This window comes from Myxocyprinus asiaticus, chromosome 6, assembly GCF_019703515.2.
Source record: "Myxocyprinus asiaticus isolate MX2 ecotype Aquarium Trade chromosome 6, UBuf_Myxa_2, whole genome shotgun sequence".
Classification (NCBI taxonomy): Eukaryota; Metazoa; Chordata; class Actinopteri; order Cypriniformes; family Catostomidae; genus Myxocyprinus; species Myxocyprinus asiaticus.
In genome coordinates, this window is record NC_059349.1 from 12050251 (window position 1) to 12076703 (window position 26453).

The 26453-nt window shown below is 40.5% G+C and overlaps 2 protein-coding genes across 6 annotated transcripts in view; one reads left to right on the forward strand and one right to left on the reverse strand.

The window, feature by feature from the left end:
- Window positions 1–7498, forward strand: part of LOC127442647 (rho GTPase-activating protein 21-like) — a 108205-nt gene extending 100707 nt beyond the window's left edge. For 2 of the 3 annotated variants that reach the window (XM_051700834.1, XM_051700837.1), the window contains 3 exons: window positions 1432–1537; window positions 4163–4194; window positions 4441–7498. In XM_051700834.1, coding sequence (XP_051556794.1) covers window positions 1432–1537; window positions 4163–4194; window positions 4441–5979 — 1677 coding nt within the window. In that variant the 3' untranslated portion in view covers window positions 5980–7498. The remainder of the gene's footprint in view (window positions 1–1431; window positions 1538–4162; window positions 4195–4440) is intronic. The other variant, XM_051700836.1, reaches the window with a different exon arrangement.
- Window positions 7499–10031: 2533 nt separating this feature from the next.
- The window catches only part of dpp6b (dipeptidyl-peptidase 6b), a 182431-nt gene continuing 166009 nt past the window's right edge, over window positions 10032–26453 (reverse strand). For all 3 annotated transcript variants that reach the window (XM_051700839.1, XM_051700841.1, XM_051700840.1), the window contains 12 exons: window positions 25707–25754; window positions 25500–25612; window positions 21736–21789; window positions 20897–20995; window positions 20735–20804; window positions 20292–20486; window positions 19473–19527; window positions 11892–12009; window positions 11724–11782; window positions 11564–11636; window positions 11354–11427; window positions 10032–10686 (listed from right to left, as the gene is read on the reverse strand). In XM_051700839.1, coding sequence (XP_051556799.1) covers window positions 10537–10686; window positions 11354–11427; window positions 11564–11636; window positions 11724–11782; window positions 11892–12009; window positions 19473–19527; window positions 20292–20486; window positions 20735–20804; window positions 20897–20995; window positions 21736–21789; window positions 25500–25612; window positions 25707–25754 — 1108 coding nt within the window. In that variant the 3' untranslated portion in view covers window positions 10032–10536. The remainder of the gene's footprint in view (window positions 10687–11353; window positions 11428–11563; window positions 11637–11723; window positions 11783–11891; window positions 12010–19472; window positions 19528–20291; window positions 20487–20734; window positions 20805–20896; window positions 20996–21735; window positions 21790–25499; window positions 25613–25706; window positions 25755–26453) is intronic.

Sequence of the window (26453 nt, forward strand, 5' to 3'; positions counted from 1 at the left end):
CAGTGTAACTGCAGAGTCTCCAGGGTAACACTAGCCACTTTTCCACTATCAGGCCAGTGTGAGCCAGGGCTATCAACTGGCCAGCCAGGGCCAATAGCCTCGGACCTCGAGCCGTGAGACCAAAATCAATCTGTGTTCCCACCATTGAGCTAATAGCACTGCAGCGTTGCCCTAAAACCCGTCCTTACCAACGTCACACACCCCACCCATTTCACAAGCAAGAGAGAATCTCAAGCTGAGGTATCTTGTATGTAAACTTGAGCTAGCTAGCAAGATAAGTTAGCATTGACAACTCACTGACTGTAACTGCCATGGTTTCCCGAATGGTCTCTCCACAGTGGGACAATGTTCCAGCACACTGTCCATGATCTCGAACCATGGAAAGTTCTTTCTTTGAGTGCCGCTTTGTCCATTGTGCGTTTTAACGGGTTTGTACTGTACCCGCAATTTTTTTTATTTTTCCTGAACCTGTACCGTTGTGCGCTGGATACACAACCTGGCAAGTTAAGCAAAACTCCGCCTTTGACATTGACCTCGCCTCAATTCCCAGTTGGTCTTGTTTGGCCCAAGGGTAATCGGCGGGCCAAAGGCCATTGGCCATTAGCCCTGAGAAAGCCCCGAGGAGTCACGATGAAGCCCCGGAAGTGACAGTGTTAATGCAACTGGCCCTAGCACGCACTAGCACGTCCTCACTTGGCCCGATAGTGGAAACACGGCTACTGGGTTCCTCAGGCCAACAAGTGGACTGGAGAAAAAAAAACTGTCCTCTTTCTCATCTGCACTGTTTTGTCAGTACCTTTCTGGACCAGTTTATACATGGTGTTAACATTAACATTAATTTTGTCGATTGAACCATGTGAAAAGAACTAAATACAGGCGTAAACAGGGTCCTATGCGTTTTGTGATCCAATCACTCAAATTGCAGTCAGTCATTAAGCGGACACTTTTATCCAAAGCGACTTACTACTGAGGAACATCGCAAGCAATTTGTCGTAAGTCAAAAATATCTACAGTATCGCACTGCCAAGTTCTCTTGGAGGTGGTAAGGGATGAATTTTCATAAGCATTTGTAATGTAAATGCTAATCCATCCTGATACATCCCTGACAACATTGAAGTGCCACCTACTAAAGTAACACTTATCATTGTGCCAAAACAGATGTAAAAAAAATAAATAAATAAAAGACTCTACTGAGCATTTTCGATATTTCCTGACATCAGTGTGCAGTGACATTTAGTCACAAACCTAGACACCCTCCCCTATCCATAATCCAATCACAAGGAGACTGATTTGAGGTGCATGTTAATATACTGTGTAAATTACATCTGTCTCCGCTGAACAAGTGGATGTTTATAACAAGTGTAAACAGCCTGTATCCCTTTATTGATCCTACTACTTCTCTCATTGCTCTCATTTACTTGTGTATATCAGACCACCGTGGAGCAGGAGAGCACAGTCCAATGTCAGCCTGTCCCCAACATTGACCATCTGCTCACCAACATCGGCCGTACGGCTTCATCACCGGGAGACGTCTCAGGTAATCCTTCCAGCACAGTTTAACAGTACCATTACAGTTGCAGGATGAATTTGATTCAGAAAGGGAAAAGTAGTCTGATTGTTCAGATAAGTTATTTGTATGATTACGCTACCTTACGCTATCTTAATACCTTATAGAAGATAAGCAGATACACATGCTTTCCATTTAGATCTCTAAATGTTAGAGCAAACAGAAGCAAGCTTGCTAGAAATGTTTTGGTACATATGTAAAGGTGAACTATTTTAGCAATTTTGCATTGGTCAAATTACCAGAAAAATTTGATAAAATAGTTCCTGTTTATATGAAGCTTATGAATCAACCTTGTTTTATTTTGACTTTTCTTAACGTCATTGCTTTGACAAAGTTGTCTTTATTTTGATATGATTTCTCCAGAATTCTCCTTTTGCTTTGGTTTGTATGAGTTTCAGCCTCACTCATTGTCATCCCTACCTAATGCTTTAGTCTACGTTATGACTCCACTCCTCCTTTTCTTTCAGTTCTTTTCTCTCCTTCCCCTTCTTGTGCTAACCCGGCATGTTCTTTCCCAAAAGAAAAGGAAAAATCAATGCAAATCCAGCAGCGGTTTACCCGTCTGACCCATCTTGTCTCTAGTGTTTTTCTTCTCCCTTGTCCCTGTCCAGCACTGCTCACACATTACCCAATCTTGACACAGGCCAAGTGGGCGGCGTCTGTCGCTCGGTGATGTCACTGATGGACTCTGTAATGTCTGTGATGGACAGCTGGGACTGTAGGAAGAAGGAGGAGTGTTGTCCCCAGTGTAGCTGCCTAGTCTGCAGAAATTCCCGATTCTTTTAATTGAAAGTGAATCCGGGACAAACCCACCAGAAAAGAAACGAAAAAAAAAAATGTCAGAGAAGTCTATATTTGTCATCGTCGTGTTGCATGTTTCATATCATTTAAGACTATTATTAACAGAGAGGATACAGAGCTGTGATGGTGTAATGTGTCTGAAAAGCCTCTTTGCTGTCTCTCGTTGTCTCTGAAGCTGACCGCAAGGAGTTCTAGCATGGTATGGTCTCCAGGATGTTCTCCAGTCATGTGGTCTGAAGGGGTGTGGTGAGGGGCTGAGCCAGCTTAAATCATAAAACCCAAAGACATGTTCAGTGCAAGATGAATCTCATACCATTCAAAAGCATTGCGAATGTCTGGATGGAGAGTTAGCAAAGGGGCTTTTGAGTGGTGTAGTAGCCCATCTGTAGGACTCTAGATGCTCTACCACCTTATAGCTTTTGCCCCTTTAGCCCCTTTCTGCCCTCCTGTCATATCTGACCCTTGTCCTGTGTCATAGTCTCTCAGTGCTTTGATTCATTCTGCATCTCCATATTCTGCACTGACAAACTGATACTGCTCAACACAAAAAAGACTCCCGAAGTTAGTAATTTTTACTGTAAAGGGACGTTCATGCTGTTGGCGATCTGCAGCAACAAAGTGACTGTAAGTCTCATCCATTACACGAATGACAGCGACTGTAGACAGTGACGCTCGTCCTGATACACCCAACAGTGCAGTGACTTGGCGACCTCCAGCAATTTAATCGCTGTCAATGTGAACACTTTTTAAACATTACTTATTCCACAAAAACTTGCCATAGTTTTTCACCATATTCCTCTTTTATTAAAGACAACACCTTATTAGCTTTTGTCTCATGGAGATGAAAACCTTCCATATCTACAGTAGGTCTAATATCTAGTTGTAATGATCACATAATCAGCTGATCGCAATTACTACTCTATTTTGAGCTAAATGTAACTTAAAATACCACAACCACATATTTTCATCTAAATAAAGCAATTTTTAGTGAACACTAGAAATGCTATTAAATGCACGTAGTGTGTTTTTAGTTTCAAAGTGAAACCTAACAGCACTGATATGGCAACATTTTGGTTTTAAACCAAACGAGAGGAAAAAAGAGAGAATGTGGATTTGCAATATTTTAAAAATATTTAATATAAAAAATTATTAAAGTAATTTTTCCCCGAGTAGTATTTGTAAACATAACCTAAAAGGAAATCATATGTTAAATGCTTCTGAGTTCAATGTGAAGAAATTGACTACTTAAGGGGTATGCATTTCAAGCATATTAATTCCGATATACGATACTAATTAATGCAGGTTTGTAAAAAAATTAATAATAATTGTCTTGTCAGAGCATCCTGTTTCAGACTAAACTCACTGCAGCTCTCAGCCCCTTTTAATATTTAGCTGTAAAAATGTTTATCCCTGCCTTGATGTTTCGGAGTTGGAAAAAAATGCCTATAGATGTATTCTGCTGGCTCTGTGTGTGTGTGTGTCCATGACTTGCGGTCTCACTGTGGACAGGCTGTCCGTCTGTGTGAATGTGTGCATGAGCTGCTCTTGTCTTACGGCACACTGCTGGGTTCTTGTCATCATTCATTCCTCTTTCCTCAATGTCTCTCTTTGTTATGGCTTAACTGTGTTGCCTTCATCTCTCAGATCTCCACATGACTCCACTGTTTGTGTTGTGCCACTGCTGTTGTGGTGTAGGATATTTATATTTCAGTCTTCTCTTGTCTCTGGCTCTTTGTCCTTGTTGTATTCTGCTTGAAATTGCCTATTTACCTTTTTCTCTTCCTGTTCCACTAGATTCAACCACCAGTGACTCTGCAAAATCAAAGGTGAGTACTTAATTCAAGAGTTCCTCTTGAGATCATTATAAAATCACTTTATGTGATGAGAGGACCCCTGCTTTAACATTGGATTCCCTTAGCAGATACTATGCTACCATAAGTTGTCTTAAGGTATTGAGAAGTGATACAATGCAAAATATGATAAAACAGACCAGTTACTGTCATTTCCCCTTTCATTAAAACATTGTAGCCTCTGTGCCCAGTTTGAGAGTTTGTATGTGCTTGGTTCTTCAGCAGGGTTCCTGGGGGTCTGGTAAGGACCAATATAGTAGAGAGCTGTTGCGTTCTTCCATCTTTGCCAGCCGCAAACGCAAAAAGCCCAAGGACAAGCCTCAACCTAGCAGCTCTGATGACGATCTGGATGCTTGTTTCTCCAAGAAGGACCTTCCAGTGCAAAATGATCAGAATTGGCCATCTGATGACCAAGTTGAAGAGGCTGAGTGCGAAGTTAGACTCAGTGACCATATAGAAAGGACTGAGGATGGTGACCACAGCCTAGGAGAGAGCCATGACCTCACCTCTAACAACAAACAGCTAGACTCTGAACATCTGCCCCAGCAAATTTCACCCTCACCGAAGATCATTACAACACCCAAAACTAGTTATCACATACAGATGACTTGCCAAAGTTTCCTGTCAGATCATCCCTCTAACTACGATGATAGCTGTGTCTCAGATCTGGGCACACTCAACAGCACCAGCTCCCAGGCCTCAGTACCCAGGATGAGGCATGGCAGGATACCAGGCCACTGGACAGAGAATACAGGAACAGGCCCAGGAGCAGAAGTCTGCTCCATCACTTCAGACTACTCCACCACCTCCTCAATGACCTTCCACACAGGGGTGGAGTCTGTTGCCCTTAGTCCAGAGGTGCAATCTGTCACTGAAAGCCGTGGGGACGATGCCGATGATGAAAGAAGTGAACTTATCAGTGAAGGGCGACCAATGGAAACTGATAGTGAGAGTGACATGTCAGTGTTTGCTGGTGGCCGAGAAGGTGGGCCAAATGAACCGGAAGGCAACGTTACACCTTTGCAAGATGTGCCCAATCTAATTCCCTCCCATCGACTCATTGCATGCGACACCCTTGCACGCAAGAGAGGGAATCGGCAGAAGACAGACAGCGAGTCTTCAGCAGATGGAAACCGCAGCGACAAGGAGTCCAGTCGACTTTCACGAGTATTGGATGCAGTCAAAGGACGATCCACTGGTAGCCTGAGCTCTTCCTCTCGCAGTGAAACAGAGCGAGCTGCTGAACCAATGTGGCGAATTAAAATCACAGACCGGTTAAAGTGTCGTCTGCGGGCATCAGCTGATGACATGTTTGGGGTGGGTTCTCAGCGTACCAGGTCCCCTGAGACTCGAAGTAAACGGAAAAGCAATATCCGCCGCAGGCACACCATGGGTGGGCAGCGTGACTTTGCTGAGTTGTCGGTAATTGGAGACTGGCAAAAAGTAGAGGGCACTGAGCTCTCGGCAGTGGATCGTTTAAAGCCCAAGTGCAGTTCACAGGACTTTTCCATCAGAGACTGGATAGCTCGAGAACGACACCGCGCAAGCAATCCTGAAGTGAGCCTGGACCTGCTGGACCTGCACCCTTCTCGATCACGGGACCTGTTATCCTCTGGGCCCTCGCACCCCCATCCGGGTCAGCTGCTCAATGGAGATGTAGCAGCCACTCAGAGCAGGAGCTTAAACCTAGCCTCTGACGCCCACCCTCACAAACTTTCGGGTGCTCAAGTGGTCCGTTCCCGTTTCTATCAGTACCTGTGAGAGTGTGTAACATGTATACACACATATATATGAGTGTTTCTGAATGTCCAAGTATTGACATGTTTTTAAGGTACTTGACTAATGCTTGTGAGCCATGTTGACGCCAACAATGGGATGAGCGTTAAATACATTGAGCGAAAGAGTGTGTGTTTTGTGCGGGATGTGGAAAATGTGTTTAAAATTGCTGTTGCGTGTTCTTTGATGAACAGGTGGCGTTGCAGGCTCTGTTTTTAAAACATCCTGTGATATTTCCTTCTATGAATTAATTGATGTACTGACCCAATGTTGTACAAAGAATAGAGGCCCTCTCACTGTAGGTCAGCTGAAGTGCAGTATTGCTGGAAAAACTGGATAAGCTCTAGTTCCGATGAATATAGGTCTTAGATTTGAGTATAGAGTCAAGATGGCTGAAATGTGTCATAATGGAGCTGTTTTAATCCTAATGGCCATGAAGATAATGGCAAGTAACCAAGAAATAGAGTGAGCTGGTAGGTCATAGACTGGAATAGTAGGATGTTGAAAAGTCTAAAATGTCTTAAGCCTTGATAAAATATTTTATTGGAAGTGTAAAGAGGTCCCATCATTGTGATTGATCCTTTAGTATCCAAAACGAGAATGTATCTGCTTGTTGTAATACTAAACAAACTGTCATTTTCATTTATAAGGTGTACATAGCTCCCCTTTGTGATTTTTGTTTTGTTTTGTTTATTATGCCTGTATTTGGGCTGCTTTGTGTTTTGTGCTATGGGAAAGTGTCTGTTTCATTTTCCTTATTCAGTGCAGTGCATGGCAGACACTTGGCACAGTAGACTTTTTAAAAGAAATAAACAAAAGACAAAAAGGAATTCTCAAAACCTTCCCTGAGTTTGCAGTGTATGTGTTGCTGTTTGTTATACTTTGAGTACTGAGACATGATTATTGTCTCTGGCATTAAGCTAGAAAAAAATGATATGAAAGGAATGGATTGTTAACAAATAAGGTGTCTTTGGAATATGAAAGTGCCTCATATTAAATATTGGTCTTAGGTTATTGAAGGAGCCACATCATCTCACTCTGATACATTACGGTGTACAAAAATGTTTGAAAGATGAATTTTATTAACTCGCCTCAGCTCAGACTTCATGGAAAAATGAGAAGCTTCCATACCTACAGCATTCCTCTCGAGTCTTAACACTATTTTAATGCATTTTTGTTAAGTTTTTCATTTGGTATTTTAACCAGACTTGAATTTGAAATATTCCTGTAAAGTAAGTAACTTAAATGTACATATATATGACCTGTTTTAGCTGCTCCTCTTCCTCCGGCCTTTGTCATTGCATCAGTTCCTTTTTGTAAGTATTGAACGATACAGAGGCGAGGTTAAGGGACCTGTGGGAGTAAACGTGATCATGCTAATCATATTTGGGGGGACTTCAGTCTCCCCTTGTGTGAACAATGCTTCCCTGTTTGTATCATGTCGGATCCGTTCTTGCGGTGGACGCACATTGTAAAACACTGGAAAATAAAAACCTTTTTGTCTGATAAATATCTAGTCATTGAATTATTGTTATTATTATGGTTCCTCCAGCGGAATCATCAATTTCAGCTGGATACCACTAGAGGGCGGACTGCCATCACTAGAAATTTGTATGCTATTAATAATGCCTGAGAAATCAGTCCTTGCCAAAGTTCTTAAGGAATACTAGCTTACTAACTGAATACTGTGCAGTATATTCTGTAGAAAAGTAGACTGAAGCAGTAGGCATTATTTCAAGATAAATATTTCAAACAGCAGTATGATTGATTTGTTGTCAAAAAATGGTTATTTTGCATTTTAGTGACATTTTCCACAATTCCAATCACATGTCAAGGAAGAGATGTTAAAACATTGTGTCCTCTTGTACTTCTGTTGTAAACATTATACTGGAAGTGAAAAGGCATGCCGAGCACATTGCATTGTAGGATACAGTATTTCATGCTGTACACTGGTGGTGCTTGAGGAGATTCCCCCTATACCATGTAACGAATTATTATTTTCGGCAAATGCAGGTGAAATGTAGGTATTCTATGCATATGCCTGTAGAATGCTATTCCGAATATAGCCGTTGACTTATTTGCTCAGTAAATGTAAACCACAAAAATGCAGGCAGCTGTATAGAAGCTTGTAATATCTTAGGTTTTAAATGAATAAAACTAGATGGCTTTCAAAATGCTTTATGTACAAGGTACACACAAGTAAGGACCAAAACAGTTGTAATTTACACATCAGTGCATCTGCTTACAAGACAGGATTTCACTTACAACAGTAAATTCAGTGGAACCACGTAGGAACATTCAAGCTGTCAAAAATAACAACACTTAGATACTCTAAAAACAAAAGAAACCATCTTACCACCATGCCAAATTATAAAGCAAGAAAATATATTCGACACAAAATATTTAAAGATCTTTGTCAGCCATTTTATGACAGAAAAATAACATACCTGTCCTAACTGTGAGTACAGAATTCAATCTATTTACTTCACAACTTAATTAGTACACAGTTCTGTAAAGAAAATGACCTTGGTAGGATAGTGGCATGGTTCTTAGTCCTTTCTTTGACAACAATGTAAAATATTTTTTGTTGTTTTTACTTCTTTCTAAACATATTTTCTAATATGTCCTGAAATTATTCGTCCTACCTCATGGACTGCCTGTCTTAAGCAGGTTTGCTCCAATAAGGCACAGTGACTAAATTAATATCATTAGACATTTGCAGCTGCACTCAAATCAAAAAGAAAGGAAAATCAAGACTATCCACTTCAGAACGGGCCTATCCACAAATGAAGAACACACCATGGGGACACTGCTTATGGATCATCACGACAATGCATAGCCTTAAAGCAGCTGTTTTGCAGTAGTACACATTTGATGGCACAATGGCGCTCATTCATTAAACATGCAGAACAAATATGTGCAAATCATTTGTAAAATTTATTTTACATAGTTGCATTTGATGCAATGCAACAGTTCACAGAATGAATGGGTCTCATGCAAGAATGAAATACGTTCTTGTGTAAAACAGATTCTCAAACTATTTACACAGATTTGTTGTGCTCGAAGTAATTTGTGTGTAAATTGTTGCGTTCACATCAAGTGCAACAATTTCCGTAAGAATGGGTTTATGAATAATCTGCATTGAAATTTGTTCTGCTCATGTTTCATGAATGAGGTCAAAAAGTTATACAATTTACACCTAAATTCGTTTCATGAATGAGGCCCAATAAGTTCGACATTAACGACAGAAACAAATTGATTAACAATGACTATACTGATCAGCCACAACATAAAAATCACCTGCCTAATATTGTGCAGGTCCCTCTCATCCCGCCAAAACAGTGCCAACCCGCATCTCAGAATAGCATTCTATTTTTCTCACCACAATTGTACAGAGTGGTTATCTGAGTTACCGTAGACTTTGTCAGTTCAATCCAGTCTGGCCATTCTCTGTTGACCCCTCTCATCAACAAGGCGTTTCCGTACAAAGAACTGCCGCTCACTGGATGTCTTTTGTTTTTGGCACCATTCGGAGTAAATTCTAGAGACTGTTGTGCGTGAAAATCCCAGGAGATCAGCAGTTACAGAAATACTCAAACCAGCCCGTCAATAATCATGCCACGGTCCAAATCACTGAGATCACATTTTTCCCCATTCTGATGGTTGATGTGAACATTAACTGAAGCTTCTGACCCATATCTGCATGATTTTATGCACTGCACTACTGCCACACGATTGGCTGATAATCAGGTGGCATGATTGTTGGTGCCAGACGGGCTGGTTTGAGTATTTCTGTACACACAACAGTCTCTAGAATTTACTCCGAATGGTGCCAAAAACAAAAAACATCCAGTGAGCGGCAGTTCTGCGGATGGAAATGCCTTGTTGATGAGAGAGGTCAACAGAGAATGGCCAGACTGGTTCAAATTGACAAAGTCTACGGTAATTCAGATAACCGCTCTGTACAATTGTGGTGAGAAGGATATAATCTCAGAATGCTATTCTGAGATGCGGGTTGGCGCTGTTTTGGTGGCACGAGGGGGACCTACACAATATTAGGCAGGTGGTTTTAATGTTGTGGCTGATCGGTGTATATCCAAATAAAGGCCCTAAACTGAGTAATAACTAGATTAAACTCATCAGAAGGATACAACAGGGCAATTTGCAGCTTTCCCTGCCAATTATTCTTCCAGCTTGTGTGTATTGTGCTGTTAACCTCTCTTAAAGCTTTCTAACAGCTGTTCATTAATTACAAAGAACACAAGACAAAAATGATCAACAGGGCGACCTAGTCCAGCCAGTTTTCACACACTGCTTGAGTGTTACTGATGAATATGAGAGGGGTCAACATCCACAGGTTCTTATACCAACAAGTCATTCAAACTCTTCCCTGGAGCCAATAAGCCAGTCAGCGTTGAGGGGTGTGGTCCGTCCAGAGGCTCAGGAGAACCCATCAAAACTAACAAGGGAATGGAGGAGGGAGTAATGAAGTGGAGGAGTTTGCATATTGGGCTATAAGCTGGCTTGTGCACAAATGTAAATTTAACTGTCATCCTCGTTGTCCTGCTCCAGTTTTTCCTCAATCAGTATCTCTGGTGGTCTGAAACACTCTACGAAGAAGTTGACCAGTGTCTGACTCAGGTGCTGCTGTGAGTCCTTAGAGTGAAGAAAGTGGCCTTCATCTGGGTAGATCTGAGAACAAGGAGAAAACAGCAAACAGCATACTTAAAAAGAAAATCTGGCCATTGGGTATAATACTGAAACATAAGAGTCAATGGCTCTGGTCCAAATTGAATGAGCTGCCTTGTTTTCTACCACCTAGCAGCATTCTATCTGTCATGGAACCTAATGGAGCTATAAATAACTGATATGAAACACCCTTCATAGGTAGCAACACCATCATACAAACAGTGCTTGATTCAGTTGATTCCAATAGAGTTTGAAGTTAGCATGTTGCTAAGCTAATGACGCAGTAGTACTTTAATAAGCATAAAAAAATACATATATCACACATACTTTTTGGGTAAATAGTACATTTTGAATTAGATTCAACTATTCTATTTACTTTTCAGTATTGAATTAATTTGTCTTGCTTCATCCACCATTTTGGATGGATTTTCTCACTGAGCTTGTCGCAGTGCATTCTGGCATTGCATTCTCCATGAAGGACACATTCGATTAGAATTTGTCCAAAAAGGGTATCTTAAAAATAATCATACTGCCTTCCTTTTGGACAGCTTTTGCATCCTTGATGCCTATAATGCCTTAAACTGCTGCCTATGTAAGCAGATGACTAGGTTTTGGAACAGAGCCAATGGCTGAGTTTTTAAATTAGCCATAGCAGATGAACAGATCTTACCTGTAGTGTATAATTAGCCTTTTCATTTATCAAATGGGTGATAAATTTGGCCGTGTGCTGAAAATGGACTTTCTCTGTGTGAAGAGCAAGAAATGTTTTGCATAGAATCCAAGCTTTTTTGAAACATCAGTTTAACAAAAATTCTATAAAAGAATATGTTTAAGAAATAACACGCCAACCAAAATAATCTTTGTCTAAATCAAAGGTTACCATCAGCTGTTGGGTGAATTATCAGTAGTTTCTTGTCCCTCAGTTGCTCTATGTTGTCTGCTAAACGTGCCATCTGAAAACACAAGCAATCAAACATCATATATTTAAATGATTCGGCTTAGAATAGTACCTTGAAACATCTATAATTAGTGTACATTACCTCGTATTCTCTCTTATTGGACTGCGGTGATCCTAAATATCGTTCAGAAAATGCAGAAGCTGTCGAACAGACATTCGTGAATTGAGTCAATCAGTTTTATTTTAACAAGTTAAGTATAAAACCAAGATACATAAAAGCATGCATGCATGATTGGCTATGAAATCATACCATATAAGGTAAAATCAGTCATTGGGGAGACGGCAGAACCGCACTTAATTTTGAATTTAAACATGTTTGGAGGTTCATCAGAGCGTAACAGTCTGCCGGCCAGATATCCTCCATATGCCTGTATTGGACAAAACACGGGTTATTGGTGATACATTACCACAAATTACATTGAATTATACATCCAACTGAAATACATAAAAAAATGTCACTATGAATCCAAAAACACTGACCACATAGTAATTTAACATGTCTGACCATTAGAGTACTTTCAATAAATTTATGTCAGCATGAAATCTGAATTGAACCGATCTACTTAATGTGCAACAGTGGTCTTATTGTGCACAATTAACTGGTGTACATTATTCCAAATAAACAAAATCTTTGTCTTCATAATCTCTTATTATTAAAATGTGTGGAACTCTCCAAATATGCAGAGTCCTGTGCACACCTTTAAACCAAACCAAGGAGTATGTACTGCAGTGAATTCCCTGGGTACTATGCTTAGAAAACTTCTATGTTTTCAAGTTTGTTTACATTGTGTTTCTTGATAAGAGTGTACTAAAGAAACTAAAAGACTTTGCTGAAGTGTTTTCCACCAAGTGAGCGATCCTCTGTCTGACGGCCACAAATGCTGTCTTTTATGCTTGGGCCAAGCTCACGCTGAAGCAGTGTTTGTGGGGTCTGATTTTGTTCACTGCGTTCACGGCTCACTTTCATGAAGAAAGTTGAAGCCAGTCCCCCTCCCACTATGCTCCTTCTGTGCCTTCCAAAGAACCACATGAAAGAGGTGCATAAGGCATAATTATATAGGGCAGTGGTTCCTAACCCTGTTCCTGGAGGCCCCCCAAAACTGCACATTTTGTATATCTCCCTTATCTGACTCACCCAATTCATGTCACGGAGTCTCGACTACTGAGCTAATTAATTGAATCAGGTGTGTTTGATTAGGGAGATATCCAAAATGTGTAGTGTTGGAGGGCCTCCAGGAACAGGGTTGGGAACCACTGATATAGGGTATTGAGATCAGGAATTTTCACCGGCACAAGCTTTGTGCACCTCCGCTCCTCCAAATACAGCATTTGGCCCCTGATGACCTGCACCCTATGATCAATGCGTATAGTTCAATCACTTTTGCCGGTGACGGCGATGAGGAAGATGCTATATAACTGGAAGCCTTTGATACTGAGACTTGGTCGCACTCAGTTGATCAGGGTGTTTGTTTTTCCCCTTGAGTCGTGGAAAGCAATGCTATATCTGCTTCAGAGACTGAGTTGGTTGAGGTTCTCGGTTGTGTGGTTGAGAGACTACAGCCCGAGTGGACCATGCTTGATGTGCCGGAGTGCTCTCGGCTGCATGAACGGTTCTTTACTGCCAGGCGGGGTAGTTTTGTAGCTGGTTCGCTTGCGCTCTTCATTGAAGCAGCATCCAGCCAAGTGCAGTGGAGACAAAGCCGCCGGAGCAGGAGGAACTCCAGCGGCCTGGATATATACATATATATACATATTCATATATAGGAAAATACATCATGATGGCACTACGGATGGCCACCTCGGTGTGGAGTGCTCCTATTTTTTTGTTGTTTTTGTTTGTTTGTCCTGTGTTTAGTAATCTTTTTCCAGTCAGTTTTACCAGAGACGAACTGCTGAACATTCAACAGCATATATCAGTCAATCTTTTCCTGGATTTTGAATATTCAGACGTTTTGCTGGACATTTTAGTTGGAGGTGCGGCTGTGTTGTTTGGGAGACGCAGGCAAGGGAGACGAGCAGGCGTGCTGGTCAAGCTCCTTCGGCGCGGCTGCTGAGCATTCATCTTGCGAATCTCCACTCTCTCCCTTACAAAACGGACAAACTACATCTCCTCACCCGCACAAACAAGGACTTTTCAACCTCTGCTGCCTTGTGCTTCACAGAAACCTGGCTGAGTGAAGCCATTCCGGACAGCGCATTACATCCACCGGGCTTTCAGCTGTTCAGAGCGGATCGCATTGTGGAGTTAATGGGGAAAATGAGAGGCAGTGGAACATGCTTTTACATCAATGAAAGTTGGTGTACAGATGTAACAACGTTAAAGAAGATGCGCTGTCCTAATTTGGAAGCGCTCTTTATTAACTGTAAGCTTTTCTACTCGTCGCGGGATTTTTCCTCGTTTATTCTGGTGAGTGTGTATATCGCGCCAAATGCGTGTTTGAATGCCACGCTGTAACAGCTGACTGATCAAATCACAGACACAGAACAACAATGCCCAGACTCAGTTATTATTAGTCTTGGGGATTTTAACAAAGCAAACCTCACACGTGAACTGCCCAAATACAAACAGCACATTACATGCCCAACCAGAGACAGAAATGTACTGGATCATTGCTACACAACAATAAAGGGTGCATATCGCTCTGTCTCAAGAGCAGCTTTGGGACTCTCTGATCACTGTCTGGTTCATCTTCCAACCTACAGACAGAAATTAAAATCTGCTAAGCCAGTAGTAAGGACTGTAAAGGGATGGACCAACGAAGCAGAGCTGGAACTACAAGCCTGCTTTGATTGCACTGAATGGAGTGTTTTTGAAGCTGCAGACATCAATCTGGACAAGCTCACAGATACTGTAACATCATATATCAGTTTCTGTGAGGATATGTGCATTCCTACTAGGACTTATTTAACATTTAAAAACGACAAGCCATGGTTTACAGCAGAACTCAGGCAGCTTTGTCAGGCCAAAGAGGATGCTTACAGAGTTGGGGATAAAGTCTTGTACAATCAGGCCAGGAACACACTGAATAAGGGAATCAGAGTGGCTAAAATAAGATACTCTGAGAAGCTGAAAAACAAGTTTTCAGCTAATGACCCTAAATCAGTCTGGAGTGGTATGAAACAACTTACGAATTACAGAACTCCTGCCCCCAAGCCTGTGGTGGACCAACAACTGGCTGACGACCTGAATGTGTTCTACTGTAGATTTGAAAGGCCCAATCACACACCCCACACCCGCTCTGACCTTCAATTCACATAAACACCAACACCTCCTGCAACCCCCCTCCTCCTCCCTCCTGCTACTCAACCTGCACTTAAGATCTGTGAAGATGATGTGTGCCATGCCTGGCACTTTCGAAAACAAAGGATAAGGAAAGCACAGGGCCCAGATGGCATTTCACCTGCATGCCTTAGATCCTGTGCTAACCAGCTGGCCCCCATCTTCACACAGATCTTCAATAGATCACTGGAGCAGTGTGAAGTCCCATGCTGCTTCAAATGTTCCACTATCATCCCCATCCCAAAGAAACCAAAAATCACAGGACTTAATAACTACAGACCTGTCGCCCTGATGTCTGTGGTCATGAAGTCATTTGAGAGACTGGTTTTGGCCCACCTGAAGAACATCACTGGACCCTTTCTAGATCCCCTTCAATTTGCTTATCGAGCAAACAGGTCTGTGGATAAAGCAGTCAACATGGGATTGCATCATATCTGGACAGACCAGGGACATATGCAAGGATCCTTTTTGTGGACTTCAGTTTGGCTTTCAACACCATCATCCCAGCTATTCTCTGGACTAAATTGCACCAACTCTCCAAGGACCAAGGACCCCTCTGTCAAGCTCCTGAAGTTTGCAGACGACACCACTGTCATCGGCCTCATCTGAGATGACGATGAGTCTGCATATAGAAGGGAGGTTAAACAGCTGGCTGTCTGGTGCAGTCAAAACAACCTTGAGCTGAACACGCTCAAAATGGTGGAGATGATTTTGGACTTTAGGAGGAACCCCCCAACACTGTCCCCCCTCACCATTCTAAACAGCACTGTGGCAGCAGTGGAGTCATTCAGGTTCCTGGGCACTACCATCTCACAGGACCTGAAGTGGGAGACCCACATTGACTCCATTATGAAAAAGGCCCAGCAGAGGTTGTACTTCCTTCACCAGCTGAGGAAGTTCAACCTGCCACAGGCGCTGCTGATACAGTTTTACTCAGCAGTCATTGAGTCTGTCCTCTGCACTTCAATATCTGTCTGGTTTGCTTCAGCTATGAAATCAGATATCAGAAGACTACAAAGGACAGTTCGGACTGCTGAGAGGATTATTGGTTGCACCCTGCCCTCCCTTCAAGAACTATACACTTCCAGAGTGAGGAAAAAGGCTGGAAAAATCACTCTGGACCGCACTCACCCTGCCCACTACCTTTTTGAACTGTTGTGTTCTGGCCGACGCTTCAGCGCTCTAAGCACCAGAACCATCAGGCACAGGAACAGTTTTTTCCCCCAGGCCATTCATCTCACAAACAGTTAAACTGCCCCTTTGAGCAATAATTAATGTGCAATACACAGCTTAGTCTTTTTATATTATCCAACACATCCTACCTCTTCTGCCATTACATTCTCTTGCACTGTATATCACCGATTTGTATTTAGATTTGCACTACGTATGTGTATGTGTGTGTGTGTATGTATGCATGTATACAATATATATTCATATATATGTATATGTGTATATATATGTATATGTATGTATATATGTATATGTATGTGTGTGTATGTGTGTGTGTATGTATGTGTGTATATGTATGTATGTATATGTATGTATATATATTTGTATGTGTGTATATATGTATATATTGTCTATTGTATATTCTATATATACTTTTTTCTTTTCAATATTTATCTTTTTTTTATTCAATTTTAATTACTTTTTAAAAGTCTTGTTGCTATTTTTGTATTGTTGTGTAATGGAAGCTCCTGTCACCAAGACAAATTCCTTGTATGTGTAAGCATACTTGGCAATAAAGCTCATTCTGATTCTGATTCTGATAAGTGGAAGGTGGCACTTCCTGGACTTTGTCCCAATGGTTAAGTTCCTTCTAGGTGTGCCAAGCATTCCTGATGGCTTGGCACCTACGAAGTGGGGAGGTATGCAAATGTACCAGTCTACTCTGGCTCCAAAGAAGGCTCAGAACACTTCTCAGTGTCCCTGCAAATTTAATCTCACTCTCCCTGCTGTTCTTTGCCAGTATCAAGATCAAATGTTTGTTTTTGTTGGATCAGTGCCAAAAGTTTTTCCACGACCAAATAAAGTTTGCAGACTTCAAACATTATTTTGAGGGCAAATTTCCAGCTTTAACCAACTTGGTTACGTTGAGTGGTCAATGAAACCCAAGTGGTCACAAACCAGCAACCTGTGTCCTCTGATTAGCTACTTGGATGCATGGTGTGGTCTTCTGGGGGTCTTTAGCTGGTTACTGAACACAGTCCAAAAAGGATATGTGCTTCAGTAAAGCCACTGCAGCTGCTGTCACCCCACTAGGCTTGCTACGGATGTGACCTCTCCAGTGCTGGCTTGTTGTTTCAACTCAAAGGGTCCCTCATCACGCTTGGTGACATGGTCACCTTCGCCTCTTAGTGACAGGTCGCTGTTTAGCCACCTTGCTATTTGAAGGAGGGATGAATGTTATTGAAAAAGTGTGACACTCACTAAGATTGTCAGATGCAAAGTTGTCACCAATAAAGGTTCAGGAGCCCTGTGTGATGGACATGCAGCTCTTTGCCCCTGGACAGGTGCACAAACTGCATGGCATATAAATTGCCTTGAACTGCTTGCAGTCCTCTTGGCTCTCAAAGCCTTTCAATCAGACGTACACAGGTTTCATGTTCTGATTTGTTCGGACAGCACTGCAATTGAGGTGTATATAAATCGACAAGGAGGAATATGGTCACACCCAATGCAGAACATGGCAAGCAAAATACTCCTCTGGAGCGGGTCATGTGTCCTATCGGTAAATGTAATGTACATCCCCGGCTAGTTGAACAGCGGAGCATATTTACTTTTGCTTCAGGGTGCCAGGACTGGGGAATAGAGACTACATCCTCAGTCAGTTCAGAGGATTTAGGAGGTATTCGAGAAAGCCGAGGTGGACCTGTTTGCCTCCCCGGAGACCATACAGTTTTGCCTCTGGAACTCCATGACACGAGACGGCTGTATGCTTTTTGCAGATTGGTGTTCCTCCCGGGGTTTAGGACTCAATGAATTGCCCTGTGCAGACAATACTTTACTTTCTGCAAGAGCATTTAGATGCAGGACTCAATCCATCCACCCTCAAAGTATACATCACTGCCATAGTGGCCACTTATGACCTCTTTGATTAAATGCACTTATGGATTCCCTGTTTGAGCCACTAGAGGCGCTAAGCTTACGCATACTCTCTTTAAGACTGTGCTGCTTCTCGATTTGGCATCAGTCAAATGTGTCGGGGACTGTCAGGCCTTTTCTGTCAGTGACTCTTGTTTAGAGTTCAGACTGGGCCAGTCACTTTGAGTCGGATGAGGCTAAGAGACTGCACATGCTCTGCCTGTGAAGCATTGCGCATGTACCTGTACATTGACCGAACAAGTCGATTCAGGAAAAATACTTTGTTAGCTTTGAAGACCATTCAGAGGGTTTGGCTCTCTCCAAGCTAATCATTTCCCACTGAGTCATTGATGCCATTGTGCTTGCATATGATTTGCAAGGCATACAGTGTCCCATGGGTATTAAGGCTCATTCCAGCAGGAGTATGGCCTCCTCCTGGGCATGGGCAAAAGGCATGTCATTACAAGACTTATGTGTGGCTGCAGGATGGGCTTCCCCTAACACCATTGCCAGGTTTTCCCTGATTTTTACTGAGAAAGAGGCTTTACTGTCCTATGTTCACTGACCAGTTGGTTAGTGTCATTGTATTGGGTGATAGGTAAAAAAACTGTGTTCTCTACAGCATGTGAGCAATGTTTAACTACCAAATTGTCTAGTATCATTGTGCCAAAGCCCTTGGCCAGGTGACCGTCCTGCTCCCCTCCTTACCTCTAGTGACAAGATGTGGTAAGTTATTGGACCACTACCTGGTATGGCTAGTGTCTTTGTCTTGACATCTAGCCATATGGTTTAATGTTCCTCCAATTCCTTCATATTTTTCAATATAAATAGGTGGTTATAGCAATGCCTTTTTACTACTCTGTTGGCTAGTGGGCATTTCCCTACCAGTAGAACAGTGTTATGGCATACAGCTCTGACAGCATCAATTACTGATGCAGCGTCGAACTGACCGACTTGAAAGGGAATGTCTTGATTATGAGTGTATCCTTGGTTTCCTAACAGAAGGGAACGAGACACTGTGAAGCTGTGCCACACTAATAATTTTTCTCTGTTAAGGGGCAGAGAGATGTGCTCTCTTCACTTCAGTCAAAAAATTCTGATAGTGTGACGCTAGGCTCCGGTTATATATCCCTGCGATGAAGCAAGCATAGGGCGGAGCGCTAGGTGCCACCAGCCAATCAAATTGCCGTAATGGTATATTGTCTCAGGTCACTGCCCCTATGAGTAGCTCCCACAGTGTCAGCTACTGACCTGTTTCCTTTCAGGGAACCAAGGTTACACGCGTAATCGAGACATTCCATAAAGTCTGCGTTTTCCATAAGCTGGGCCGTTTTCTGAAGACTAAGAAAGTTTAACGCAGTGCTGGACAACTTGTGTGACACACTGAAAGTCAAATTCACTTTAGATAAAAGAAAAAAAAACAGCTAGAAGACACAGATGTCAGATGAATTCAACTAGCAAACTCACCTTTCCATAAACTCCAATTCTTGAGACATCAATGTATGGAAGCTGTGATATAATTCTGCAAAGAATCAAGAGAGAAGATGTAAATGTGATGTAAACCGCTCAAACGGTGGGTTGCAAGTCTGTTCTGGGTCGCAGGACAGCAGGAGAAATAAACTTGCTAAATACAAATAACAAACTGCACAGAATAGAAAAATAAATAGACATAAACTTTGAAAAATATTTTATTTTGTTGTTGGCATCAATGGCCATGCGTCCAGTCAAACTCGAATATTATGATGCAAATTTATTGCTCACTTGGTAGAAGCTATGCAAGGTTAAAAAAAATTTCAACACAGTCATGAAACTCTACATGGCACAAGCCAATAGGTCCTTTGAACATGTAATCTGTTTTTCAATCAACTTGCGTACTCTCTTTGTTTAACTTTTATATTATCTCAGTTGTTACAAGAGTTTTCGCTTTGAAAACCTCCTCCTTTCCAGCACCAAATGTCTATATTTGCTTCACAGGAATTGTGTGTATGTCTGATTGTGCAGTAGCAGCATATCCTACATATTTGATGCAGCATGTCTTATGTATGTTAGAGAGCGTGAAAAAATAAAAATATACAAAAGTCTGTACAACTTTGGTACTGTGTTGGGCTGCCACTTGATTTCAAATGTAAAATGTGGGTCCTGAAGTAAAACCAGTTACCTCTAATGAAAGCCATGATGAAATATGTTTTCTCAGCATTTGTAGCTCTTTTTTTGGCCTTTATTGTTTCCTTGAATTACATCCTTGAGAAATACTAAATAGCCTGTTGTTCATGTTGATAATCTGACCTAAGCGCTTCCAGCTGGTCTCTCTCCTCAAATTCTCCCAATTTCTTCTTCACTCGTTGGAGGAGGTTTGTGCCCTGAAAGCCACTGCCACGGCCATCCAGACGCATGACGATAGTGTTGAAGGAGCTGACCAGCACTGTAGTCCAGTCCACCTGAAACCGCTCAGTCACCACCTGTACACCAGGGGTGCCATCCCTACAGTAATGAGATGTGAATTGAAGGGATCGTTCACCCAAAAATGAAAATTATGTCATTCACTCATTCTCAGTAACTCATGCAATCAAATTAACAAAGTGGCAATGATAAAATAGTTAATTGCAGTAATTGTCAGTACATTTTTTGCCATGCTATTCTTACACTCCAGTCTTTTATTCATTGACTGCATGCACTGTTTTCTAACATCAATATACGGGACTCATATTGAGTATGTATGAATCACTTACACCAGCAGTAGTAAGGGGTAATGCGCTGTGTCTATAAAACCTGCTGGCCTCAGGATCTGGATGTTCAGACCTGTTAAAATAATGCAAAAGTTACTATGCTTTGACAGTTATCACTTACTTTAGGATTGATGTGAAGGGATTGATTCTTGTATATGCACTTACAATAATCATCTATGCTGATCTTCTTGTACTCTACTTTGGGCATCTGTGTGTTGTTCACTCTGGTGTTCAACTCTTCATTGGTCTCAACATCCAGCAGTTCTGAAGGGAATTTAATAAATCAGATAGATACTCTTACATACTTTTACAGTCGCTCATAATACACATAAGTGGATAGTTACCCTTGATTATCAGTCAATCTTATCCAAGAAATAAATAAAAGTCTTTAATATTTTATTTACAAATGTAGTATAATTGTTAAAGTCAACATGAAACCAAAATTGACTCTCTTAAAACACATTCCTTGGTCTTACTGTGCACAACTCCTCTGTGCATCATCTTCCAAGGTAACAAAAGTTTTTCTTTGTAAAATTTTGAAAAATAGTCCCTGAAATGACTTTTTGGCTACTTTCCAATCCCAATAAACTACACTGGGATACAGGGAGAAAGTGCAATCAGCCTATTGTGTCCTTCTTAGTCCCCGAAGGGACAATGATAATCACCTCTAATTATTCTAGACACACTGCCTTCCACATAAAGTTGTACAGAAGAGAATCTGAGGACATTGTGTTAAAGCAATTCATCTAAATGTTTATCTCCCATCTTGAGGTCTTATTTAGTTAAATGGTAATCTACAAGCACTCTTGTACCTTTCAACACTCTTGATAAACACATATCTGAGTATTCTCTCATGTCCTTTGGGTGAAAAATACCTTTCCAGTAAAACAAGCTCTTGATTCTCACAGTGAAGCATCAGCTGTTCAGAGCTGATAAGGTGAATGTTATCGAGTGTCTACACTTGCTGATAGTGTTATAAATGCTTAAACAAACAGAGTACTCACTGTTATACTGTCCGTCTGTGGTGCTATACACTGCTGAGTACGGTACACCGGGGCCTGCAGAGACAAACGTAAGAAACAGAGGTGAGGATTAGTTTCTGATATATTCATGTCACAATAATAGTGAAACCCTATAGATGGTGCCAGATGTATGGGTCATCCAATTTCAGAAGTGTTGAACGTGTTAGAGCACATACTACACTAGAGCATAGGTTCTCGAACTAGTGCGCAGACAGGTTGTATGTGAGGTGTGAATATATATGTTAACATTTTTATGGGCGTGAAATTATTGTCATCTCTAAAAACATGTAATACTTAAACAGCAAATCAGCAAATGTGTTAGGAATCAATAATTCACATTTCTAAAATTATTCAAAGGTTTGTGATGCAGTTTCTATAAATTGAATAAAAACAATGTTTAGATGGTGGCAATGAAATTCATTTTCAGTTACATTAACAATTCGTATGGTACTTTTGAGGTAGAAATATTTGAAAATAGGATATGTAATTCTTATTTGATTACAGGCTGTTACCTCATTATGAGATCATTATACAGTTGTGCTCAAAAGTTTGCATACCCTGGCAGAAATTGTGAAATTTTGGCATTGATTTTAAAAATATGACTGATCATGCAAAATAACAGGCAGGGGTACACATTCAACATGGCCTTAACATTGTTTATCAGTAAAACACATATATCAGACATGTTTTCCACATAAATCACATTAAAATTGATTTATGTACCATTATATAAATAAATACAAATTAAGGGTTGACCGATATTGGATTGTGCTGATTCGATAATGTGTTGAAAGGAAGCCAGTTAATCTGCCAAAAGTTTTTTGTTTTTTTAATTAGTAGCCTATATTAAATGTTCTTAGTCTTTTCTTCCTGTGATGGGGAGGGCTAGACAGAGGTTACAAAGGTATTTAAATTCCAGATGCACTTTATTGATTCATAGCGTGGAACTTTTAACTTTAAAAGCACTTTAACTTTGAAATACACCGGGGACTCTTATTTTGAAATGTTTGCACTTCACTGCTTCCAGCTGCTCATTCAAACAAATAAGGGAAATAAAATGTGCACTCCAATAACCTACAACATATTACAATAAAAACAATTAAAAATTAACATTGTCATATTTCATCAACACTATATCGTCATCATCAACAGTTGATCTTTAGTGATAGCTTGTCATAAATTTCCGATATGGCTTAATGATTGTGAACTGCTCTGCAACACCTTTAATTGCCATTTAAACCTGTGTGTGTCACCTTGTGTGTCTGTATCAAGGCCAAACATTCAAGGGTATGTAAACTTTTGATCAGGGCCATTTGGGTGATTTCTGTTATCATTATGATTTAAAAAGGAGCCAAACAACTATGTGATAATAAATGGCTTCATATGATCACTATCCTTAAATACAAGACATGATCAGTCATATTTTCAAAATCAATGCCAACATTTCACAATTTCTGCCAGGGTATGCAAACTTTTGAGCACAACTGTATATTTTAAGAATAGATTCTGGCAAAAGGTGTGTTTACACAGACTTTTTAAACGAATAGTTCACCAAAAAAAAAAAAGATAATTCTCTCATTATTGACTCACCATTATGTTGTCTCAAACTCATATGACTTTCTTTTTTCTGCGGAACACAAAAGGTATTCTGATGGAGATATGATGTGATATATCCACACAATGCAAGTAAATGGGGACCAAAATTTCCAAGATCCAAAAAGGAAAAAAAGGCAGCATAAAAGTAAACCATGCGACTCCAGTGGTTTAATCCAAGTCTTCTGAAGGAATACAATCGGTTTTGGGTGAGAAACAGACAAAACTTTCACTTGTTTTTCACTATAGAGCTTGGAAATGTTGGTCCCCATTGACTTGGGTTGTATGGATATATTTACCTCATATTTCCATCAAAATAACTTTGTGTAATATGAATTTGAGACAGCATAAGAGTGAGTAAATGATGAGAGAATTATAATTTTTTTTGTGAACATTTCCTTTAAGATATTTTGTTCATTAATTTTTATAAAATACAACTAATTTCAACAAAACTCAGTGTGTATCTTTAACTATATATTGTCATATAAACAACCATCCAGTATTTACTCTGACTTAAGTCTCACAAGCCACATAAAACAGTAACAATTTTTGGTTTATTTCAAGTCGAACATGATGAAATGAATGATGTGCAGTTCAGTATGTTCTGATTCACTAAAAAGAACCAGCTCATAGTAATTAGATTGGGAGGCAGTGCTGTATGTTTTGAAATGTAGATTAACTGGCTCATAATAGTCATTTGTATGGGAATATGTCTACACTGTTTGAGCAGTATGCTTTGCGCTGTAGATTCAAAAGATCTGACTCTTACGAGTCATTCATTCGGGAGTCGGGCTACACTGTTGCAATGTAGATTCAAAAGAACCGGCTCATAAGAGTCATTTGTCTGGGAATCAGACTACACTAGTCACGATGTATGTTTGGCACTGTAATTCAAAAGAAACAATTAGAGTCATTTGTTCTGCAATTAGGCTGCATTGGTTGCACTGTAAAATTAAAAAGTGTATTGTTTGCAAATCAGACAACACTGGTCGCACTGTATGTTTTGCACTGTAGATTTAAAACAACCAGCACAAATTAGTCTTTAGTTTGGGAATCGTACTACACTGATTGTGCTGTATGTTTTGCACTGTAGATTTAAAAGAACCAGCACAAATTATTCTTTCTTTCGGGAATCGGAATACACTGGTCGCGCTGTATGTTTTGTGCTGTAGATTTAAAAGAATCAGCACAAATTATTCTTTCTTTCGGGAATCGTGCTACACTAGTGATATTGCTTTAATGGTCAATCCCCCACAAAATGCAAAATGGCTTAAATTGGTAATACCACCTTCACTGTGGTGTCTTTTTTATATTGCTGTTGTTTTATGAAATCAAAAAGCCACCTAAGTTATTGCATTACAGTGATTTACCATGGTTAAGAGGGATTTAGGGATTTATGTTGAGGCTTTGGGTATGTTTAACTTATCTGTGGTAAAATCACTGTAGTACATGACCTCTCGTGGCTTATTGCTTAATTTGAATATGAGAACAAATTTTTAGATAACTGAACATTGAACAATTCTACAGAGCTAATGATCAATTTTTCTCAGTTATTCTGTTGGACATACACCTCCTGAGGTCTGGGCGAGGCAACATGGACCATAAGGTTCTGTTCATTTAATTAATAATACAAACACTGACCTTTCTGATTTCAAAATATACCCTGCTAAGCAGATCAGCAGCCATGGCAACCTCAGTTTATTATGTGATCAAAAACACAGCAGGGTATTGCCATGACTAAAACACTTAGATCAGTGAGCAAAAGAAGACTCAGATAAAATATGAAAGATTTAAATGAGAAAAACCTTCACAATTAAACAAAGAGAAAAATCACCACAATTAAAAAAAAAAAAAAAAAAAAAGGTAATTTGCCATTCTAATTTGAATTATCTTTCTATTCACAAATTTATAATGTTAAATTTCAATAATTATATTTTATATAATGACCAGCTGATATGAATAATAAATAATGACCTGCTGTTTAAATGGCAACCTACTAAATAAAAAAATGGACATGAAAAATATATTTGAGTTAAATAATTTTATGAAATGGGGGAAAAATACTGCAAGACAAGAAACTTGTACAGCTATGAAGGAAATATTTTGCCTGGGAATTATGCAGAATTATACAGTTTAATGGACAGACCACCAACCTTTGCAGTTAAGAAGGAAGTAGTTAGCATCTGGACTGAACGATCCACTGATGTAACCACAATTGAATTCACAGGAAAGACAGCGTCGGTTGAAGGAGCCTGTGGTTTCGGCTCTAAAACACAGAACACATCATCAGTGTAAAGATTTCAAACACTTTACTGTATAGCGTAGTTTTTAACACATGGATGTACTGTAATTTATCATACCCATAGAGATGTCGGCGTGTTGCATTGTCTTCTGTACTCAGAAAGTAGCTGCAAAGTTATTATGATATCATGAAATTTCACAGATACCCATTCTGAATATTTACAGAAAAGAAACGTAAATTCTGTCATCCTTTACTCACCGTCATGTCGTTCCAAACTGGTATGACTTTCTTTCTTCAATGGAACACAACATAATGTAATATATTTTGAAGAATCTTTATGGAGCTCTTTTCCAGAAATGCAAGACATTATTCACTGTAGTTATTCATTATTCCCTCCACCAAAGCTGTCAAAACAATTATGGCACCTATGGCGCAGGTTGGAGGCTACTAGAATAAATCTTGCGAGGGTCTCCCCGGCCTGAGTTGGGCGATGGGAGTATGTGGCGAAGGCCAAGCGACGACGGTGCGGAGCGAGGCCGGGATGGACGCTTAGGGCGAATTATCTCACCCAGCTGTTGGTGATTGCGGTGTTGTCGAGTGAGGAATAAAGCCACTACCAGAGCTGCAGTCGACAGAGACACAGAGAGACAAAACGAAGCTGTGTGTGTGGTTGAGAGCTGCTGCTGAAAAGCAGAACGAATGCGTGGTCAGTATGCTGAAAAGCAATGTGTGAATGGGAAGACACTGAAAAGTGTGAAAATAAATCTCGTACGTTTGTATGTGCACCTGGCTCCTGCTTCCTTCTTTCCAAACGAGCAGAGATCTTTCAGCTACAATGGTTAGCATTTCTCATGCAGACATCCTT